At 21.6% G+C, this 25,335-nt stretch overlaps 1 protein-coding gene across 1 annotated transcript in view; it reads right to left on the bottom strand.

The window, feature by feature from the left end:
* Window positions 1–17,510: 17,510 nt before the first annotated feature.
* The window catches only part of LOC134834121 (alpha-2C adrenergic receptor), an 89,594-nt gene continuing 81,769 nt past the window's right edge, over window positions 17,511–25,335 (bottom strand). The window contains exons 2-3 of the mRNA XM_063848672.1: window positions 20,208–20,366; window positions 17,511–18,893 (exon numbers count right to left, since the gene is read on the bottom strand). Coding sequence (XP_063704742.1) covers window positions 17,859–18,893; window positions 20,208–20,366 — 1,194 coding nt within the window. The 3' untranslated portion in view covers window positions 17,511–17,858. The remainder of the gene's footprint in view (window positions 18,894–20,207; window positions 20,367–25,335) is intronic.

Genomic DNA, 25,335 nt, shown 5'->3' with positions numbered 1-25,335 from the left:
TCGTGAGGAAAGCTGATAACAGCAGAAAATGGCTCATTATTGTCCTTTGTCACCGTGTCTTCTTTTGTCGCAGTCCTTATAATGGTCCATTAAATTAATTTTAATGCAGAAAATGTCGAGGAAGGGGAGATTGGAGGATTTTAATTGATAATAATGAAGATAATTAGTTGGATCTGGATTTTGATTCCATTTTTTGTTGTTGTGAGAATGAAGAAAAATAGAGCAAAAGAGACACGAAATTTTTTTTAATTAACTTGAATTGGTATAATTTAACAAAAATTAGGTTTTTATTGATTTTTTAAAAATAGTTTTAAAGTAAAAATTATAAAAAAAAATAAATTAAGAAAAAATTATTTTAAATTTTGATTAAATTAAATTAAATTATTATGAAAAAAATTTTTTTTTGTCGAAAAATTCCCTTTTATTTAAAATTAAATTTGAAAAATTGTAGAAAAATTTATTAAAATTAAATAATATTATTTTTATTAAAAATTGAATTAAAAATTAAAAAATAATAGGAATTTTATTAAATATATAATTTATTTTTTAAATTTATTTTTAAATTTATTTAATTTAATTTAATTTTTTTAATTTTAATAATTTAAAAAAAAATTAATAATTTTTAAATTTCATATTAAAATTTAATTTTTAAAATTCATTGATTTTAATTATAAAAGAACTTCCTTAAAAAAATTAAATTTTAAAGCTAAAAAATTGCCAGACAAAAACTAATTAATTTATTCTAATTTTTGTCTCCGCTCCATCTACTCTCTTTAATACTCCGTTAAACGTCTTTTCATAAGCCTCCTATTAAAATTCATAAAAATTCATTTATTTATTCATTGAGACTAAAAAACAAAAAAAAACATCTAAAAGTTTCTAATCCCTTTGTTATGACAAATAAAGCTCTTTTTAATAAGAAATATGTCAGCAATAAATTATTACATTTTTTGTGTGTGCTTTTTACAACCAAAAATCTATTGTTCTGAAAATATTTTTTGGATACTCGACAAATTTTCCTTTTATTTTGTGTTACCTGTAAACAATATTTTCTGACAAATTCGTTAAAAATATTTTGCTTTACACACAAAAAATTCCTTTGTACTCCCAAAACTCCATGGAGATGCTCGATTTTTGTTAAAATATTGATTTTTCCCATTTTTGTGTTGTTTATTCGGAATTTTGTAACTTTTTATGTATTACGCCGAAAAATATGTTTAATTTGAAATAATAATAATTATATGTTAATAAAAAACACATCAGCATGAAATGAATCGTTGAACTATTACTACTGCAAGTTATTTACTCATCCATTAGTTAATTATTATTTTGTATGAAATATCATTAATTTTGTAATAATTTAATTATTATTTTGGTATTATGATATTTTATTTGCGGAATATGTTTTCAGTAGTTGGTAATTTTTGTGCCGCGAGTCTAGACTGAGCAATTAAAATGATGGGAGTAAATTTTTCTTCGTTTTTTTCAAGGATTTTGGATGCAAATAAAAAAAAGATGTTTCTTATCTTGTCTCGACGATTTTTTTTTGTGAAATTTAACTGGAGTTAATGTGAAAAAAAATATTTCGCAAATTAAAGTTTTAGTGAGATATTTTTTGAAATTTAACTTTAATTTTTTAAATATTTTAATTTGATTAAATTAATTTTTTTTGTTAAAAAAAATTAAATTTTATTATTTATTTATATAATTTAAATTTTTTTTTTAAATTTTTTTATAGTTATAATTCAATTTATTTTTTTTAAATTCAAAATTAAAATAATTTAAAATTTATTTCTTTTTAATATTTTTTATAGATATTATTAATTTTTATTAAAAAATAAAAAAATAATTTATAAAAATATTTTTATTTTGATTAAATTTATTAAATTTAATTATTTTTTTATTTAAAAAAAAATTTAAAATTATTTAAATTTTATTTTAAAATTTTAATTTTTAATTCAAATTTTTTAATAATTTACATTTTTTTTACATTTAATTTTTTATTATTAAAAATATAATTTTTTATTATTTAATATATTTAAAAATAAAAAAAAATATTAAAAAATTAATAAACAAAACAAAAAAAAAATTAATTTTTAAAAAATATTTTTTTTATCCTGCAAATTTATCTTTAAAACAAAAAATTCAACACTTACATTTTTCACAATTCGCAGCACAAAACGATCCATTTCACCTCGTTTTCCGCCCTTAATTAATATATTTAGCCCTTTTCACATAAAAATATCACGTAAAATTTTGTTTAATTTAAAATTTTCTCTTGTGCATGATATTTTTTTTGTTAATCCCACACTGCTCTTTCCTGCCATTTACTCGACATAGACCATTGTTTTACCATTTCACACACAAAAAATCGTTACATAGACAATGTTCGCTATGTGAATTGTCATTCAAATATTAAAGGAAAAACATGAAGAAAAAGTCTACATTTCCTTGTGTGCGGAATTCCATTCACGTTCATTTCAAATTGAATTTAATTTTTCATACACGAGTGGGCGAAACTGCAGGCAGGTACAAGAAATGACAGGAACTGATGTAGATCAAGGCGAAACCACGGAGAAAAAAATTTTTTTCAATGGGAAATTTCTTGTCTTTAATTAAAATTTCTCGGAAAAAAAGTGTTAATGAAGGAATGACGATGCCAATTATTTATTAAATTTCATCATTTTTGCAATCTGCTTTCACGTATCATCATGTTTTTATTTTTGTTTCAAGAAAGTGATGATTATGATGACGTTCATGATCTAACACTTAACTTGCATGAGAATACAAAAAAAAAATATTTAAAAAGTTTTCGTTTGAACAAAGGACTTACGATGATATCGCATTTCAATTGACTCTTTTAACCACGTGGTTTTTTTATTTTTTATTAAATTATTTAAATTAAATTATTTTAAGTTTTAATTTTTTCAATTGTAAAATTTTAAAATTATTAAAAATTTTTAATTGATCTTTATTAATTTTTTTTTAAATTAAATTAAATTTTTATTTATTTAATTTTTATTTAATTTATTTTTTTGACCACGTGGTTTATTTATTTTTTTTTTAATTATTTAAATTAAATTTTAATTTTATTTTCTTTAATTTTTATTTCAATATAAATTTTAATTAAATTAATTTTTTAATTAAATTTTTATTTATTAAATTTTTTTTTGACCACGTGGTTTATTTAATTTTTTATTAAATTAATAAGATTAAATTTTAATGAAATTATATTTTTTTTATTAAATAACTTTTTTATCACGTTTATTTAATATATTTATTATTTTTTTTAAATTAAATTAAATTTATATTTTATACATTAATTTTTTCAACCACGTGGTTCATTTAATTTTTTTAAATTAATTTAATTAAATTAAATTTTTTTTTAATTTTAACCAATTTAATTTATTTTTTAAATTATTAAAATTGTTAATTTCTTTGACCACATGGTTTAATTATTTTTTAAATAAAATTATTTAAATTAAATGAATAATTTTTTTAATTATTAATTTTTTTTTATCAAGTTGAATTTTTTAGAAAATTATTAATTTTTTTTAAAACACGTGGTTTAATAATTTTTTTACTGTCAAACTCCGTATATTACCAAATTTTTTCTTCGAAACGCGTAAAAGAGGAATTCCAACTAAAAAAACAAGAGTTAGGGAACATAAAAAATGAATTCCTTCTTCGCAGAAACAATAAACCGTTTCATGACTCGTATAAAGAGGCTGTTCAAAGGCTTTTAGTGATACATTATTAAATCCGTCATTACCCTTTTTTTGTGTGTTACCTACTTACTTAGCTCATTTTTCGACATTTTTTCTGTCTCCGCTGCATGCAACAATTAATCATCCGTGTAATTTATTAAATAAATGTTTGTTTCTACGTTTTTTCCGTTTTTTTGTGTTTTTTTTTGTGTTTGACGACTTGACATGTGTTGTCTGTTTATTTGTCATGTGGTTGCTTTTGGCAGAAACTAACCAATGAACCATCCAAGCAACACACACACGAAAAAAAAGTTATAAATTATTCAGTTTGTATGCGGTCGTTCCTTGCCATTACCATTGACGACGACGACGACGAGTGACTGACGGTGACGAGTCATTTGTACAAAAAAATAAAATAAAATAAAAAACTGAAAGAATTTCATGAAAAATGTAAAAATTATCTTTTTTTGCTATTTCGAGCGGGTCAATGCTAATGAAGAGTTAGGGACTAAAAATAAACAAAGCAGTAAATCATTTTGATGAACATTGTTGCAGTTAGTTTTATTTTTACGATTTTGCTCGTCATTTGTTTGTACGACGAACGAGGATTAAATAGGTACGAATGTTGGTTGGTTGGAAGGGATTGAAGTGAGTGACTGTTGGAAGGATTTTCTTATCAGTGCGTGGAAATGTAGAAATTTAAAAGAGAGAAAAGTGTGTGAAGGAATTTAAGAGAGAGAGGAAGTTGTTATCAGTACAGCAAGGAGTCGATTAATTGGAGATTTTTTGTTTTTTGAATTTAATTTTTTAAAAATATTATTAAAAGAAAGTAATAAAAAATTAAAATTAAATTAAAAATTATTTTTTTTATTTAATTTTTAATTGATTAATTAATTAAATAAATTTTGATTAGTTTAATGAATTAATTTTTAATTTAATTTTAAAATTAATTTAATTTGTTTCAAATAATTTTTTAATTATTTTTTTATGTAACGATAATTTTTCAAAAAAATTAAATAAAAATAAAATAAAATAATAAATATTTAATAAAATTTATCTATTTTTTTTTTAAATATTTTAAAAAAATAAAAGAAATTATTTAAAAATTAAATTAAAATAAAATAATTAATAACTAAAATAAAATAAAAAATAAATTATAAATTTTTTATAAATAAAATTATAAAATATTTTTAACTAAAAAGTGATATTTTTAAGCTGTAAGATACATATTTCAAGGAATTTTTGGTCATATAATTTTTTTTTTATTTTTTTGTATTTAAAAATTTTATGCAGATATACCTATGTATATTTTAAAAAATTTCTCCAATGTAGCCAAATTTGAAAAAATCGAAAGAAAAAATTAGTTGTTCAAAAATTAAAATTTCAAAGAGTAAAATATTATATTGATTTTCTTTTTTTTTAAATATTTAAAAAAAAATTATAAAAATTATCGAATTTTCAGCATTTTTGACAAAAAATATAGCAAAATAAAGGATCTATAAAAAATAATTTTTTTTTATATAAATTTTTTTATATAAATGTTTTTCTTTGGAGAAACATAAATATAAACGGAAAAAATAACTGAACGAAATTTAAAAAAATGAGGTTAGTAACTTATAATTCCATTGAATATCTCGTCTGATTTGCGCAATATCCTTTTATTTCCAGATTTTCCATGAATTTTCCTCTTATTGAAAATTTTAACCGTTAATAAGGCGACGCCTTATTTTCCAAAAACAATTCAAATTACTCAAAAATATATTTTCCGTTAATTAATTCTTCTAAAAATCTATCAGAAAAAATCATTAACGAAAAATCATTAAATCATTAATATCATAAAAAACAAACAAAATAACGAAAAAAAACTTTAAGAATCAAATCCATCAAAAAACTACATTTAAAAGCACTTTTCAAAAGAAAACAACAAAAAAGAAAAGAAAAAGAATGGACAATTTAGACTTAAAAAGGTTTCGTTGTCGTCGTCGTCGTTGTCAACAGTCATCGACGACGACGACGACGACGATAGCTAGACAGAAGACACATGATTGCCAGAGATTTTCTCTCTTTCATCATCGCATCGTCTTTATTTGTTGTTAATATCTATCATAACACACACACATGTAGAGGAGACATAATCACAAAACACAAAGGGAAACTCATTTTGTTTGTTGTAGATAAAATAAAAATGATTGTGTCCGTCTGTTCTTTTGTACAATTTTTTTTGTTGTTGTTTCGTTTTTTTTTTTGTATTTATAGAGACAGAGACAGAGAAAAGAAGATTTTTAGTGACAACATCCGGTAATGCGATACTGTTCGAATATCTTTCTTTATTTATTCCTCTTTTTTATTATTTTTTTACGTTTTCGAAAAAAAGAGTTAAATTTCAGCTCAGCACTTCTTTTGATCCTTTTTACTTACCGATTTTACTTCAAAAAAATTGGAATGAAATAAAAGTCAAGATTTAATTTATCATTTGATTTTTTTTTAGTATTTTGATTTATTTTAGTTTTATTTAATATTATTCTTTCTTTATATGTAATTTGATTCTAATTGTCTCATTTTTTTCAATTACAATTTTTTTATATAATATTTTTTTTTCATAGTTTATATTTTTAATTCATTTTTTTTTATTATTTTTTATCGTAATTTAACTATTGTTACATAACTATATAAATAATTAATTAATTATTATTTTTAATTTAATTAATTCAACTTAAAACGATTTTTATATAAATTCCTTTTTATTTTTTCTAATTTATTTAAATTTATTTTTAAAAATAAAAAAAAATATTATAATAAATTTTCGAGTTTATACAATTTTTTATGTTCATATTTTTTTTCTCTTTATTTATTACATTCATTATTTTTTTTTACCTTTCTATTAATTCATAAGTTTTCAAGTATACAATAGTTTGCAGCTGTAAGAGCTTTGGCTTTGTTTTTTTTATGTCACAAAATGGAAAATTTATTATACAAAAAAAAAGTTTTTTTTTTAAATAAATAAGTAAATTTTTTAAACTTTTAATATTTAATGATAAGTAATAATGATTGAAACCTAATTTTTTTCGTGTTTTTTTATGTACAAAATTTTTGAGCTTAAGGACAATGCTATATGTTATATGCTATATTTATATGTAACAATGAAATTTTACAACACTTTTAAAATTTTTGTTCGAACAAATAGAAAACACGTATTTAAAAGTTTATTTTTTTAATGACAACAGTTTAAATAATTTAATAGTATTATTATTTTATTATGTTGTGTATGTATGATGTATAAATATAAAAATCATTTTATTTTATCTACTGTACATGAAAATTTATTTTTTTTAACAATATATATGTTGTTGTTATATGTTTATAATTAATGTTGAAGGGAACTGTTGTACACATCACATTTATTGTTTTCTGTATTATTTTGAATAATAATAATGATGATGATGATAATCTGGTCATTATATTAAGTTTTATTTTTTTTTACATGATAGTAATTTTATTAATTATATTTACAATTTTTGTTTTTTTTTTTACAAGAGGACCTTTTTAAAATTATTTTTTTTTTCGTGGTAATGATAATGATAATAATAATAATGGTTTTATTAATAATTATTTATTTTTTATAAAGTTTCTTTTGTGAGTTTGTGACATTCATAATTATTATCTCAGATTCAATTCAATTTATTTATTTTATTTTTTTTTCACGTGAAACATGAATAATTATTATTATTATCAAAAATGTCAATTTATTATCATTATTTTTAATTACCGCTTATGGTTATTAACTTTTTGTGTTTGTGATGGCTATTTTTTTTTTTAATGAAAAATGAAAAATAATTATTAATTTAATCTAATATCACATAAAAGTAAATAATAATGTTAATGATGATGGTACTAATGAATTACGAGGAAAAAAATAATAAATCTGGTTAATTATGTGAGTTTTACTGTCAAAATGTTTATTGAAAAAAAATAATTAATTTATTATTTACTTTTTTTGGTTATGAAAATTTTAATTAAAATATAAATGAAATAATTTTAATAAAAATATTAATAATAATTGATAATTTTTTTAAAGACAGCTAAAAATTCAATTCTGGATCTCTCAATAACAAAATAATATTTAAAAATATTTTTTATTTATTTAAAAAATATTTATAATTTATTTAAAAAATTATTTATAATTTTTAAATTATTTTTTATTCAGAGATTCAAATTTATTTTTTAATTTTAGCTGTCTTAAGAAAAAAAAATTATCAATTTTTATTATTTTTTTAAAATTATTTTATGTTTTTTAATTAAATTTTTATAATAAAAAAAAGTAAAAATAAAAAAAATAATTATTTTTTTTCTAATTTTTTTTTATTTTTATAAAATTTATATTTGTAATGAAATTTTTATAATAATATAATAAAAAATATTTAATAAATTAATTTAATTATTTTTTTTCAAACATTAATAATCAATAAATTCAAATTAATTTCAAATTTTTAAATTATTTTTATTAAAAAAATGACTGAAATGTCTTAATTTTAATTTAATTTAATTATAAATTATTTTTTTCATGACAAATTTTAATTTTTAAATGTCAAAAATTTATTTTTTTTAAATTTCGAAATTAAAAAAAAAATTATTTAGATTAAAAATATTAAAAAATTTATATTTTTTTAAAAATTTTTATGAAAATTAATTTTTAAATTAATTATTAATTTTTTTCTTTTAAGAATAATACAAGAAATTAAAAAATAACATTTCACGGACCAACGACACGGCGCTTGATTGTCTCTTTGTATTTAAAAAGAAAGAAAAAAAAAAAACATTCACCCTCATTCATTTCATATAAAATGTGTATTTTTGTGTTTTGTTATGATAATTCACACGACTAATCCACACCCCAATAAATCACAACAAAAACCGTCTAATTAATTAGGTTTAAAAGTATTTATATGGCAATATACACACATTATATGTTTGCTTGGTATGCCACAATAATTTTGTTTTTTCATGTTTTTTTGTTGTTGTTTGTTTTTGTTGGTTTACGGATGATACATGTCTCCATCATTTATGCGTGATCAGTTAAATGATAAATATAACAATTATAATAATGATAAAATAAATATTTATTTTGTCGTGTATGATTATTAGTGTCATGTTAAATATTATTTTTTTTTTCGGGGCACTAACGATATTAATTGAATAATTTTTTTTTTGCGTTTAATTATTAAAATAAGCAGAAATTTTCCATCGATGGAATATTAAATATATTTATATAAGTTATTGATAGTTTGCCAAAAATTCTATGTTTTTTTTTTGAAAATTTAATTTCATTAAACGGAATTTGATTGTGCTCTAACGCAAATATTTTTGTGGATGTACACAACTTATAATACAGATAGTTGAATAGTTTGTTTTATATAAATAGTTTTATCAATATGATGCGATGCGGCGGCGGGTTGAGTAATAATAATTACAATTATAATAATAATTTTAATTGGGGTTTTGATTATCTTCGCTTGATTAATTTTTAGCGATGTCCAGAGCGTGAGCGAGAGCAAACGTCGAGAAATAGTAATTTAATAAATGGTTGAGGTGAGTGGTTTATTTGTGGAAATATTCAATTTAATTATCATCATTGAGCGAGTTGTGTTTATGAGATGTTGTAACATCAATTATATATATGTAGTTCCTAATGAAATGATATTTGTATTAAATTAATACATTTTTGATATAATTAATATTAGATATCGAATTATGCGAAATTTTTGATTCTAATGAACAATAGGGCTCTTATTGTCCATTAGAATATTTTTGTTAATTAATTATGGTTTATTTAATAAACTTTATTATCATAAATTATTCGATTTTTTTAATTTTTTAATTTTATCCCTGTTTCATTTTTTTTATTTATTTATTTAATATTATTAAATTTAATTATTTTTAATTAATTTTATTTTTATTCACTTCTCATTATTAAATATTTTTTTTTTATTTAAATTTTAAAATAATTTATTTACAATTATTAATTTATTTATTTTTTTTTATTTACAAATTTTTTTATCTATTTTTTTATTCTATATATTTTAACCTTTTACCGGGTAAGTGCATTAAATATTTTTAAATTTTTCACGTCTAATAATTTAAAAAAAAATAAATTTTTATTTATTATTTTAAAATAAAATAAATTATTTAATTTAAATAAAATAATTTAAATTTATTAATTTCTAAACTTTTTATATTCTGAAATTTGAATAAAAAAATAAATTCATTTAATTTAATTAATTAACTATTTTTTAAAATCAAAATAATTAATTTCTTAATTTAAAAAAAAAAAAAATAAAATTATTTTTTTTTTATTTTTTAAAATTAATTAATTATTTTATTATTAATATTCATATAAATTAATTAATTAAATTTCAATTTATTTATTTTTTTTATGTATTTAATTAATTAATTTATTCATGAATTATTATAATAAAAATTAATTTATTTTTAAAAATTTAAATTAAATAATTTTGAGATTTTTTTATAATTAATTAATTAAAAATAATTATTTAATTAATCATGAATCAAGTTAAGAATAAAAATTCAATTTAAAAAAAAAATTATTAAGAAATTTAATTTATCTGAAAAAAATAAAATAATTACTTGTCAAATTTGAAACTGTCGAATTTCTTTTAAGGCTTAAAATTTTAATAACATCTTATTTAAAAAAAAAAAATACGAAAAAAAATTAAAATCTCAATTAAAACCGGCTTAAAAATGTTAATGAATAAAATTTTAAAACTTTCACGACCTTGCCAAGCTTTTCCTCTACTTTTTAACTACTATTCCGCAAGAAACTTTTCCGGTGTTCCACAAAAAAAAAGTTTGAAGTAATTATTAAAAGGACGACGATGTTCCGAACAATGGGAGGATTTAAAAGTTTAATCTTTGTTTCAAAAGATACACATGCAAGTCAAAGTTGTGCCTCAAAAGTTAATTTTAGGTCTCTTTTTGATTTTGAGATTTTGTTGCACAAATCAAGCGAGTGGCTTGCTAAAAATGTTATTAACGAAAAAAAAGAGGAAAAAGGTGTGTAAAAGTTTCTTTGATAAACTTTTTTTTTATTCTGTGCAGTGAATAGGAAACGACGACGAAGGTAAAAAAAAGTAAGAGAAGACGAGGAAAAATTAATGAGTTTAAGTGGTAATTAAAAATATTTCTTCATAAAATTTACTATCAAACAATGAATTTTTTAAACTTTTTTTTCTTCTTCTTATTTTTCATCTTGAAGAAAGGAAAGGAAAGAAGACGTTGGAAAATGCATCAAAAATTATATGTGAGACGGAAATTTTTTTCAGCAATAATTTCTCAACTTTTTGCCAGAGAAAGTAGCACACTTTTAGTGTTAATGGAATTAAAATTTCCTTTTTTGCGCCTCTTCGTCGTCGTCGACGAGTTTTGTGTCAGAAATGAAGCAAATTTATGGCAAAGATCTTTATGTGCTTTTTTTTGTGTGATTCTTTAGAAAAGACCCAATTTTTATTTTTATATCGTGTTCAATGTCAAGCAGAAAAAATAAGTAAAATATTATGTTTTCGTTTTTCTTTCCTATTTTTTTCAATATTTTTTTCTTTTTTGTTAAAAAAAGAGTTGTTGCTTAAAGAAAAAAAATCTTGAAAAAAATCACTGAGAGAAAAATCTTGGAAAATTGTGACAATATTGAAATAAAAATTTAATTCGAACACACCTTGCTTTCAAGCAATTGTCTTTAACGTAATTGAAAAGTACTTTTCTTTTTCTTTGTTTTCTCGTTCCTTTGCTTTCAAATAAATAACAAGGCGAGGGAGAGAGAGAAAAAAACAAAGAAAATGACTTTAAATTGAATTTATGTACAGAAAAGCACACACACAAAAAAACGCTTATCGTCAGACCATGAGATTGTTATAAAAACAGGTGTCTAGGTGGGAATATTATATTTCAGTGGTTTGTGTGTGTGTGTGTGATTTAGTGAAGTGTATTTGTCGGAGAAAGGTAATTTTCTTTGTTGTAGCTTTTAGTCTGTGCTGTCATTTATCAGAAAAATTCTAAAAGTTGGCGTTTGATTGTTGGCTTGAGCGTTTTTTAAAATTTCGATTTAATTTATTAATTTTTGTTAAAATTAATTATTTTAAATTAATTTAATAATTTTAATTTAATTAAATATTTTTTATTTAAATTAATAATTTTTTTCAATTTAATAATTTTAATTAAATTTAAGAATTTTAATTTAATTTAATAATTTAAATTAAATTTAATAATTTTTATTAAATTTAATAATTTTTTAAATTTAATTTAATAATTTTAATTTAATTTAATAATTTTTTTTCAATTTAATAATTTTAATTAAATTTAATAATTTTTATTTAAATTTAATAATTTTAATTTAATTTAATTTTTTTTTTTTTTATTAATTATTTTTTAATTTAATTTAATTTAATTTTAATTTTAATTTTTTATAATTTTTTTAATTTAATTTAATAATTTTTATTTAAATTAATAATTTTTATTATTTTTTTTTTTAATTAATAATTTTAATTAAATTTAATAATTTTTATTTAAATTAATAATTTTTATTTAAATTAATTTAATAATTTTTTTTTTCAATTTAAAAATTTTAATTTAATTTTAAAAATTTTAATTAAATTTAATAATTTTAATTCAATTTTAATAATTTTTATTTCATCAAAGACAGACATCAAAACGTTCAAAATATTTTTTTTTTTTTACAAAATTTCAAAAAAATGTGTCAAAAGTACCAGATGTGGCACGGCTTTGTTTAAATTAAAGTAGAAAAAAAAAACAAAAAAATCTGTTAATCATAGTCGATTGTGAGTTACTTTTAATTAACACACATTTCAGAATTTTCCAACTTTCGCAAAATATTTCACAGAACTAAAAAAATTCCAACATGCATAAAATAAATTTTAGAAAAAGCAAACTTTTCATGTTGTTACTTCAGAAACTTTTCGATTATAAAAATGGTACTTGATCCTATCTACACACTTTATTCCATCATTTTTGCCCAACAAAGTAAAGGCAAAATAGTAAACAAAACACATTTTTGTTATTTTTCGGACTGTTGCACATTTTTTCATTGCACAACGAAAAAAAAGTTATTCTTGTGTGTCTGTAGGTTATTTATTTATTATTTATACATTTTTATAAAAATTTATGGAATATATTTTTATGAAAGGAATAAAATACATTACACGAAAATTTATTATTATAAAATGTAAGAAATGTAAAGAGAAAGTTTTGCAAGTCGAAAATATAGGAAGAAAATGTTTAAAAACATATTATTTGTGTTGTTAGTATAAAGGATTGAGAAAATAATAACATAATCTTGATAGTTAAGGCATTTCGTATGATTATTACCTCCTACACTACGATAACATAATAATATCATAACTTGAAATTTATTTTAACTTTTTACAATTTTTTTAACGTTTTTTATTCATCATCACTAAGATAAATGGATTTAAAGTCCGCTTTATTTACACTACGAATTACCCGTTTTTCCTTATTTAAAAATCTACAATTTGCTTGTTTTGTTTTTTTTTCCTTATATTTATACAAATTTAATTTGAATTAATTTATTTTTTTAATTAATTTTATTTTTTACATTTTTTTTTCTAATTTCAAGTCTTTTAAAGTTTCATTTATTTTAATTTTATAAATTAATTGATTTCAATTTAAATTTAATTCTATCTAAATGAGAAGTGAATATTTTCATTTAATTTTAATTTTATTTTAATTTCATCTCATTTAATTCGAGATAAAAAAAATTAAGTTAATGTCACGCAGTGTCATAAACACAATTCGCGTTTCCAAATTAAAAACCACTCGAAAATTGATAATTATTTTAAAAGAAATTGCATTTCCGAATGCCATCTCAATTAAACTCATTATCATTTATTTATTCCATCAATTTCCGGGAAATTTACCGAAATGTACTAAAACTTGTCAAATTTAATTAATGCAAAAATAGTTAACTCATTTTTTTGTCACTCATTCGAATTGCATGCCAGCGGCGTGTTTCATTTGGTAAATTTGAAAAAAAAAAAATGTTAATTTACTCGTCGTTTGTTCTGCATCGCTAAAATTGAACGAATGTTCGGGACAGTTTTAGTTTATTTTATAATAATTACAAATTAGAAGCGATAAATAAATAAAATCTATCACTGATAATGCGTCAATTTTAAATGAAATTAAAATCGAAATGATAACTACTGCTGCATGTGAAATGGAATCTAATAAAAATTCATGAATATATATTGATTGTGAGCAATTTATTTATTTTTTTTAAAATCTGCATTTAATTGCAATGAAATATAAAACGAATGCAAATTTTGTTTTGGATTTGTTTGTGACACGGAAATTTGTGCACGAAAAAAAAAATATATATAAAAAATTTATTTAGTTGATGTTCATTTTTTTTGAATGATTTTTATTGAAGTTTATAGAGATTCTTTGAATATTTTTTAAAAATTTTAAAATATTTTTTAAATATTTTTTTATTAAAATAAAAAATATTTTTTTTTTAAATAAAATAATAAAAAAACTCAGAATATTTTCAAAAATCATCAAAATAGTTTTATTTTTATTATAAAATATTTTTTTATAATTTTAATATTTTCTCAGAATATTTTAAGAATTTTTAATTATTTATTATTTTAATAATTCTGAAAATTTTTATATTTTCTTTAGAAACTCTCAAAAAATTTTACAAAATTTTTAGAATATTTTAAAAAAATATAATCATTTAAAAAAAATTAAAAATATTTTCAAAAATTATGAGAGGATTTTTAAAAATTCTAAAAATATTCTTAAATAAATTTTTATATTTTTATTTAAAATTATTTAAATAATTTCAAAAATTTCCAAAATATTTTTAAAAATTCTTAAAATATTTTAAAAATTTCAGAAATATTTAAAATAATATTTAAATATTTTTAAACATTTTTTTGATTTTCCAAATATTTTTAAATTATTTGTATTTTAAATTAAAAATATTTTTTAAATAATTTAAAAAATTTTCAAAATATTTTAGAAAATTTTCAAAATAATTTAAAGTTTTATAAAATATTTTTTTTACAATTAATTATAAAATTATTAAAAATTAAAAAAAATATATCTGAATTATTTTTTTATATATTTTTTATATTTTCTATACTTTGCTTCAACAAAAAAATTTAAAAAAATCACAAAATTCATCGCAATATTTCTCTCACATTTCAATTTATTCATGCAATATAATATAATATTCAACTGTCAAGCGAATGAATATTCATTAAATATAATATACGTTTTTTTTTAAATTTCATTACATTAATAATATACAATAATTAAAATAAATAGGAATCTGATAATTTTATTCGCCATTTTACCGTCAATTATTTAAATTTTATAGAAAAAAATAAATAATACCGCTCTATTTTCATTATTTAAATAATTACAACACAAATTTCCAAGCGCATTTATAATGCATTATTGCACTAAGCAAATTTATTACGCAAAATAGATTTTAAATAAATTGAATGATGATGACCTGCAAGCAAAAGTGTTGAAATTCCAAAAAACCCATAACATTATTATAAATATTTAATTATAGGTACATCATAGATTTTTGAGGCAATCGAATAAATTCTAATAAAATTTTGATTATTTAATGTATCAAAAATAAAATTTGTTTTAGCATTTAGCATAAAATTAATTGAATAAAATAATTATAGTAATAAAATTTTAGTATTTTGTCAAATATTTACATGAAAATTTTTTTTATGTTTTTTTTTGTTGTATTTATTATTGCTTTTTTGATGACCATTTTTTATTTATATTTGTATGTTTTTTTTTGTATTTACAATTGTGACACATTTATTTTTTATTTAACATTGAAATTAAAAAAGTAAAAATGATTGAACTTTATATGTATAACAAATGTTCCTCTTCAACACAGCTTTTGACTCTTTTTGTATTTTTTTTTTCATATCTATTTATTTGTTTTTTTTTTATGATAAAAAATAATCTAAGTTTAGAAGTTTCTACTGACTGGTTTTAACTTTTTTTTATTATTAAATATTTTATTTTAATTTTTTTAAGTATTATTTTTAATTTTATTATATAATAAAAATTACACTTAAAAATTATTTTTTATATAAAATTTAATTGGTGTTTTGATTTACTTTACAATATAACATTTAATTTTTTTTTATTAAAACTTTGTCTCAATTTTACTCCCTTGTATTATAAATTTTAATTTAATTAATATTATGTTTATTTGATTTTGACGAAGAAAATATGTACAGCTAAGCTAAATCTTTTTGTTGTTCTTGTTGTTGGTACATTCAATGGGAAACCGGAGAGTGTGGTGCGATTTTTCGTGTCAAAATATGAAAATATTTTGATTAAATAAATTTTAATTTTAATTAATTCATGAGACATAGTCCGTTTTTTTATATATATTGCTCCCTTTTATTTTTTGTGTTGTATTAAAGTTTTATTTTATTATTTTTGATGTTGGACAAGAAAATTTTTCGAGAGAGAGAAAAGAGAAGACAATATAAAAATAATTAACAAGAAATAATTTGGTATTCATTTTCGCGTTCTTTTAAGTGAAAAAAAGGGGAAGGAAAGGAAAAAACTTTTTTTTTCGCTGTCTAAAGCTTGAAATTTCAATTTTGATCACGTTTTCATCGTATAAAACTTAAATAAAATTATGTAAATTCATTTTTTTATTCTTTATGAGAAAATATTGAAGAAAAAGGAATTTGAGGGATGGGCAAGGTGTCCATTTAAATTTTTCTTGAGGCAAACGTTTATAGTCGTAATTAAAGGAAATTAATGGAAAAAACAGGAAACTGTCAATATATTTAAATATAAAATAAAATTAATAATAATTATAACGATCGGGCAAATCAGTAGCTGCTGGCAGCTGAAACGATGTTCGCAATTAATTCTTATTGAATTGAGTAAGCCAATTAGTTGTTTATTATTTTATTACCCGTTGGCGTAAAATCATATCAAAATGATGATTATTATATTTTTGGAATATTTTTACTTTAATACAATTAAAAAATAAAAAATAAAGTTTTTGTGATAAAATGATGAAAAACGTGATCAATAAGATTTTTATGAGAAAATAATGGGAATTATATGGAGTATCAGAAGAATAAGAAGAAGAAGAGGGAGAGAGAGCAATTAATTAGTTATTGTTTCATATACACTAATTTATCTATTATTGCGTTGATTGAAAGAAAATGAGCTATTTTTGATATTCTATGGCGTTGTTCAGTCATGACGTTGGAGTAAAATGGAAGAATTTTTTCTGTATCTATAGATCGCGTATATTCGGTACGTAGCGCCATCTTTAATTTTTTTTTTAGAATTTTTGCCTTATTGGTATTGAAAAAGAGTCATTCTTATCATTTAAGAAATTAATCTAACCTCTTAAAAAATTTTTTAAGGAATTAATTTAATCTCTTTAGATGTTAATTTTACCCTTTGAGATGTTAATTTAAACCTTTATTGTATTTTATGGAGTTAAAATAATCTTATAAGGGGTGAAATTCTCTTACGATTCTCTTATATTGATTCCTTTGGAGTTATAATAAATCCATTAAGAGGTTAATTTAACCCCTTAAGATGTTAAGTTAACCCCTTAATGCATTTTTAAGGGGTTAAATTAATATCTTTAGGAGTTAAACTCTCTATGAAGCTCTTAAATTGATCCTTTTAGAGACATATTTCACTAATTTAGAGGTTAGATTAATTCCTCAAGGGGTTAAATTAACACCTCAAAGCTTAATTTTTGTATCTTAAGGCTTAAGGGGTTAACAAAGTCCATTTAAAAGGATTAAATTAACCCCTTATTCGTTAAGATACAAAAATTAAGGTTTGAAGGGTTCGTAAGAGCAATTCCTCTTCCCCTTTTCTGTATCTATAGATCTCGTATATATTCGTAATACTTCAACGTCATAACTGAACAACGCCCCGCCACTAAATTAAGATAAAAACTAAGAATTAGCGTCCTAAGTAACCACCATAACCTCCCATACGTGTGTTGCCCATTGCTTTTTCTGTTGCCTTTTCAATACTACGTGAAACGCAACGATAGCAGCACACATAGGCCAAACATCACTTGAACAGTATCCGTCGAAAGGCGCGCCGAAAGTCCTTGTTGAAGATCGTATAAATGGCGGGATTTAGCGCGCTATTCATGTACCCGAGCCAGAACGCTAAGGCAAATGCCGCATCCGGAATCTCACATTTGGGACACATTGGCACGAGAATGTACAAAAAGAAGAAGGGCAGCCAGCACGCAATGAAGCTACCCATAATTAAGCCTAAAATAAGTGTCGCTCGCTTTTCCTTCTTTCGCGCGATTCGTCGCTTCTCCTTCTCGGGGTCGCGCATCTTCTTTTCCGGCTTCGGAAGTGCCGGCTCAAGCTCTGATATTTGATTATTGTTGGCTTTGTTGTTCGCCGCTACCTGATTACTACTATTACTGCTACTGTTGTTTTTGTTGCTCGTGTGATGATGATGATGCGCCGCCGCGTGCGCCTTGGCGTTCTCTTTTCGCGCCTTGTTACCTTTTTTGCCGAATATCGGCTGACACAGACGAAATTTGAGCGGTTTGACGACGGCGCAGCGACTCACGACACCCGAATCGGAGCTCGACGGGTCGAATTCGCTTACCATGTCGGTCTCGACGCCCACAGATAATGCACGATTTCGACCCGTCGCTGGCGACGATGAAGACGACACCTGTAGCTCGTTATTTGTACTAAGGGTAGTTGTTGTTGTAGTTCCGTTAGTTGTCGTTACGGACACATTGCGGATATTTTGAGCTTGCGCCATGCTACAGAGGGCGCCAACTTTTAGCGTATCTTTGTAGCCGTCGCCGCTATTTTGGTCGGCAGCTTCGCTCGTTGACATGTCGGAGGCGAAATCACAGGTAACTACGGGTATTTGTATTTGTCTCGGTGGGGCTTCTATTGTTGCTACTTGCTCGTGAAGTGATTGTGCATTGTTGTTGGTTGCAGTTATCGCGTTCGGCGACGTCGCAGCGATGCATGGATCGAGTTGCTGCTGTTCCGTTGAGGCACTGGGTATTGGATGTGTTGGCATCGGATGGGTTCCCTTATTGGGATTTGTTGTAAAGCTAGTTACCTGCAAATAAAGGTAAACACAGAAATAAACAAAACAATTAGCAAGTTCGTTTGCCTGAGGCAAATTGCATGAGTTGCTTTGTTGTTTACTCGAACAATTATTGCCCGCATTTAAAACAACAAAAACTCTCAAATTGCCATGAATTGAAACTTTTGTCAACAAAACAAGAAATTCGAATTCGAGAGATTTCAATTAAGTTAATTTTTAAAAATTATTCAGATGGATTTGCTTAATAAAAAAAAAATTAAATAATTTTTTTATAGTAAAATGCAATGAATTAATAAAAAAATAAAAATAAAATAAAATATAAAAAATAAAATAAATAAATAAAATAAAAAATTAAAAAATTTTATAAAAATTTTTGAATTTTAAATTTTAATTTTTTTTTCATGTAAAAAAAAATTTAAAAAAAAATAAATTTTAAAAATAAAAATAAATAATAAATAAATAAAAAAAATAAATAAAATAAATAAATAATAATAAAAAATAAAAAAATAAATTTGAATAAAAAATTTTTTTTTTGGTCACGTGACTAAAAGTCAATAAATTTCGTTCAAAAAAATTAAGAAAAAATATATATAAAAATAAAAATAAAAAAAAAATAAATGAATCATATAATTTTGAATTTATTTGAATTTTTTTCTGAATTTAAAAGTTAACACTTATTTAATTAATTCAATTTAATTTAAAATTTAAAAAATAATTTAAAGACAAAAAAATAAAATATTAATTTTTTTTACAAAAAAAAAAAAATTGGAAAAAAAAATTAAAAATAACTAAAAAATTAAAAAATTTAAAAAAATTAATTTTTCTAAAAAAATAAATAAAAAAACTAATCAAAGACAATATTCAATTAATTAATTTAAAAATATTGGATTTTTTCAAAAAAAAAATTAATAATTACCTTAAAAAAAAAATTTAAAAATTAATTTTAAAAAAAAATTAAAAAATATTAATAAATTTTTGTTGATCCTGGATTTAAAAAAAATAATTCAAAATATTTTTTAAAAAATATTTTTTATTAAATATTTTTAGATAAGAAAATTCATGTCAAATTTCGATTTTAAACACAAAAAAATTTAAAAATTAAAAAAATTTTTAAAAATTAAGAATTTTTTTTTTATTATTTTTTTTTTAAATTATTTTTTAATTAAATTTAATTTTTATTATAAAATTTAAAAAAATAACTTTTTAAAGTCCAATAAGGTTTTTAATGTCAAAATTAAAAAGTTTTTTCTATAAAACAAATTTGTAACATGAAACATTTCAAAAGTAATTATTTCCAATAACTGTCAATAAAAATCATCAACTCACCTGTTCATTTGGCGGTTTTCTCGGTTGCTTTTTAATGCCGCGTCGCGCACGTCGCTTCGCCGCAAAATATATCCTAATATATACAAAAACCATGATGCAGCTGGGAATATAGAACGATCCCAGCGCCGAATACAGCACATAACCAATGTCTTCGCTGAGCTGTAACGAGAGAGAGAAAAGGGAAAGAAAGGAATAAATAACGAGCTCAAACATTTTGTCTTTACTTTTTACATCCATTACTGCCAGACACAAAAGAGTAAAAACGAGTAACGAGAAAAGGATGTAAAAGTTTCTCTTTTATGTCGAACTTGTTCCTTTTTTGTTGTCGCTTTTGTGTTTTGCTATTTTCAGCAGCAACAACAACAACGAAGACTTCATTGATTGAAGATATCAAATAAATCAATATCATGATTTGACATCGGAGCATGGACGATTTCGTTTGACATGTTTTACATTTTTCACAATTCTTTTTTTTTGTTTGTTGTACGAAAAAATCGATAAAATAGGATTTATGCATGCAACGACGATGCCGCGCCATCGAAGACACAAAAGGAGAACAAAATAAATTAGATTTTGTTATCAAGATGCTGCTGCTGCTGCTCTACTTGGATTTTTATACGCTTTTAATGATGATGTACATTTTTTTCTGCGCGTTCTCCCAAATGTACAAAGAGTACAACGCAAAAAAAAAATAGCGGAAGATGTGGCTTAAAACAAATGAAGGATTAGCTATTCTATCATATTCTGCCTATCATTTACTCTAGAAGTGTACTTTGGGCGACAACTGCGAGGGAGAAAGAGAGCGAGAAATGAATGGCTTTCGCAATAAAACATAAAATAAAGTGGATTTTGATCTCTTTTCATTCCGGTTTCCAGATTAAGCAAACGATTAAGAAAGCTTCCAAAGCATAAAATTGAACAAATCCCAAATGTGACAAGGCGTCTCCATTTTTTTGCTGTTTTACCGCATTTCGGAGAAAAAATGTGGTAATTTTAAATGTTTGTTTTTTAGAGTTTAAAAATATGAAAAAATTGTAAAAAAATTTAAATTTTAAAAATATTGAAAAAGATATGAAGATTTTTCAATGAAATAAATTAAAAAAAAAAAATAAAATAAAAGAAGTACCTAAATAAATAAATTATTTAAAAAAAAAATGAAAATTAAAAAATAAATATAAAAAATCTGACAATATTTTGTTTAAATACAAAATTAGAAAAAAAAAATTATGGAAAATTAGAAAATTTAATATATTTAAATGGAATTTCATTAATTTTTTAAATATTTGAAAGTTCAGAAGAATATTCAAAAATTATAAACATTGGAAAAAATTAAAAAATTTAGATAAATGAAAATTCATTAAATTTTAAAGTATTTGAAGGTTTAAAAAAATATTCTACAATTTAGATGAAAAAAAAAAATTAAGTAGGTACTAAAAAAAAATTAATAAAAATTAAAAAAAAATATTTAAAAATTCAAAATTTTATAAAAATAAAAAAAATTTTTGAAAATCAATGCGAATTTTAAAAAAAAAATAAAAAAAAAATTATAAAAAAATTATTAAAATAAAAAAAATTTATAAAAATTCAAAAAATTAAGAAAATTAGAAAAAAAAATATTAAATCTTTAAATTTAATTTAAGAAATTTATTTCAATAATTTAAATTATTTACTTTAAGAAATATTTTATTTTAATATAAATAATTTAAAAAAAAAAAAGAAAAAAATTTTAAAATAAAAAAATTAATTTAATTTAAAAAATTAATTTTGAATGGACAATTTTTTAATTTAATTTAATTAAATTTATAATGAAAAAATTCTGAAAACTTGAGAAAATCCTAAAAATTTGGAAAATCAACTATAAATCTAACCTAAAATAATTCAAAATGCGACAAAGTAACTTCTTCTTCTATCCGAAACGACAACTACTTCCTTCTCATACCCTATTTTCTAAGATTAAATAAGTACCATTGAATAGAGTAGCTAATCTCCCATTTTATGTATTTTTCACATCCATGAGTGGAATGCAGATTGTTAGACGACATGGCATAAGTGCATGATTATCTTGCAAAAAAAAAGAGGAAAAATATTTTTCATCATCAAGAAAATGCATCGATTGATCGACAAAATTTCTATAATCCCTTTCAATATTTTTAAGCACTTCCAATTCGCTCTAATGGGAGGCAATTTGCCGAATGGAGACGCCTTGTTAAAACTTAAAAAAAATTATTTTGAAAAAAAAATTGTTGGCATCATTTCATTATTTTATTAGACGACAAACTTTAATGCTAAATATTTTTTTTTATATTTTTACGTTGCTATTACGTTGTAATGAAATAAAGTACAAAAAACTGCTGCAAGGTCTTTTGCGATGGAATGTGCAAAAGTTACTCCATCATGCTTCTTGCCTTGTGATGCAATTATGACGAACGAACGAAAAAGCTTATTTTGGGTTCTTTTTTCGCTGCAACTTTGCGAGACTTTTTAAACTTTGCACGAAAAAAAAATGTTTTTCATTGTTGTAGTTTGCTGTCATTATCATTTACTTTGGTTTTTTTTTGTCGTAACCAACAAAGACTAAAATATCATCAGCTCGGTAATAATGGGCTTTCGACAATAAATAAACGTATGGGAGGAGGCAATAATGGAGCTAACGTGAGTGTGTAAACGAGTAAAGCTGATATGGGGAGAAAAGCACGAACGACGCGTATTGTATGTGGCAATAAAAGAGGATTGAGAGAATATCTTGTAAGTGAAACGTTGCGGCGGTGCAAGGTAATATCAGAAACTATTGTTGTTGTGCTTTATTTATGTTCTGTCGTCGTTGTTGTTGTTGCGGCTGATGTTTTATATTTCTCGCAGAGAAATGTGAGAAAAGTATTTTTTATGAAATTTTTCTCCAGCTTGATTTTCCTTTGAAAAGGGAGAAATTTAAATTTTTGAGTTTTATCGTGGTCATGAAAGAAAATTTGAATTATTTGATGAATTTTTAAGCAGAAACTTGTCTTCTTCAAAAAAAATTTTTTTTTTCAATAACATATAATTTTAATTTTTTATCAAATAAAACAATTTAATAACACTTTTTCTTGAAAAGTAAAAAAAAAAATTGAAAATAAATTTAAAATAAAAAATTAAAGTTTTTTGTTAAATTTTTAAAAAATTATTTTTAATTGACTGTTTTTCAATTAAAAAAATAAGGTTAAAAATAATTTAAAAAATAATAAATTAATTTAACTAAACTAATTATTAACTAAATTTAACTTAATGAAATAAAATATATTTTTTAATGTTTTTAAATTAATAAATTTTCCATTATGATAATTTAAACAAAAATTAATTTAATAAAATTAAATTAATAAAAATTATTTTATTAAAATTTTTTTTCTTATAAATTTTTCAATTTTAGGTAAAAAAGATAAATTTTTAAGGCATTAAAAAAATTGTTTAAATATTTTTAATATTTTATTAAATTTTTTAAAATTATTTGCTTTTAAATTATTAAAAAAAAAAAATACTTATTTAATTTTTAATTTAATAAATTTTAATTAAATTTACATTTTTATAAACCTAAAAAATTAATTTAATATTTTTGATTTTTTTTTTTTACCAATGGACTACACTTTTTTGTAATAATTTTTGATTACCTATTTAATTTTAAAGTAAATTTATCCTTTTTTAAATATTTTTTTTGAGAAAATTTAAAAATAAATCACCAAAATGAGCAGTTTCTTCAATTTCCACAAAACACAAAAATATTTCTTAAAATGAACATAAAATACCAGATCTTTAATAACAAAAAAAATTGTACTGTGCTCATCTTTCATCCGACAAGTCAACATTCCAGCACTACGGATGTAATTTATGTGCATTTCTTTTACATTGCATGCTTAACAAACAAAAAGCGACAGTCTCTTTTCCAATCTATTCCACACACACACAACGAAAAAAAAATTGGCTTGAAATATATTTTTCTAGTCGCTTTTTGCAAAGAAGACGAAAGGAACACATTCTCTTCTCTTCATACAACAATAAATAATAATAATAATAGTTTACAGGAAATACATAAAAGAAGGGAAAAAATTCCATAAACTTTTACTGCGCGTCTAACAATTGTAGATGAGGAGCAAAAAAAAAAGCTGCCTGACTTGCTGAACTACACTTGTTATAATAAATGCATCGTTGTGCCAGTCATTCTCACACTCACTCAACATTTCTTATTCATGTTACTCGCAAACTCACACACACACACACACACACACACACACACATGAGAGACGTTAATACCTTCGAGTAGAGTCTTAACTTTACAATTTTCTTGCATAAAGTAGCTTGTTATCCACGTTGCGATCCATGTCATGCCAGCTAAGGCAATAATATTACTCGATATTTTCTGTTGTCGGTTAAGTGAGTGGAGGTGTTCGACATTTTATGTCATTATATTTTTTTTATCATTTCAGGGAATTTTGTTTGAGTGAGTGAGATGCGATATCCTCCGTCTTGTAATATGCCATTAGATGTCTCGATAGATTTAGGGTCCAAACTTGTAGATGTGAATTATTTTTTTTTGTTCATATTTAAAATGTGCATTGGGTCAATTAATTTATTTTTATTTAATTATTTTTCAATAATTTTTCTCATATAAGATTTAAATTTTTTCACATTAAAAAAAAAATTGAAAAAATATAATTTAATTTTAAATAAAATAAAAATCAATCAACTGATCAACGAATTTTGAATTGCACATTGGGCAAAAAAATTTTTTTAATTAAAATATTTTTTTTATTTTAAATATTTTATTTTTTTTATTAAATATTATTTTTTTTTACTTTTTTTAATGTGAAAGAATGTGAATCTTATATTAAAACAATTAATAAATAAGAAGAAATTAATTTTCCCAATGCATATTTTGCGAATATTTTAAATAAAAATCCACAAAAATTGTTTTTAACTCTTTATTTATCGAAAATTATAAATTTGTGCATTGGGGAAATTTTAGTTTTGAATGTTCTTGTTTAAAAATTTAAACTTTGAGCTTTAATTCTTCAAAACTAAGTTAAAAAATTAATAATTTTCAATTAACGAAAAAAAGTTAAGAAAAAAATATTAAATTTAAAAACTAGCCCAGTGCACA

Source organism: Culicoides brevitarsis, chromosome 3, assembly GCF_036172545.1.
Source record: "Culicoides brevitarsis isolate CSIRO-B50_1 chromosome 3, AGI_CSIRO_Cbre_v1, whole genome shotgun sequence".
Taxonomy (NCBI): Eukaryota; Metazoa; Arthropoda; class Insecta; order Diptera; family Ceratopogonidae; genus Culicoides; species Culicoides brevitarsis.
The sequence above is the reverse complement of the archived record's forward strand: the minus strand, read 5'-3'. Positions and strand labels throughout refer to the sequence as shown.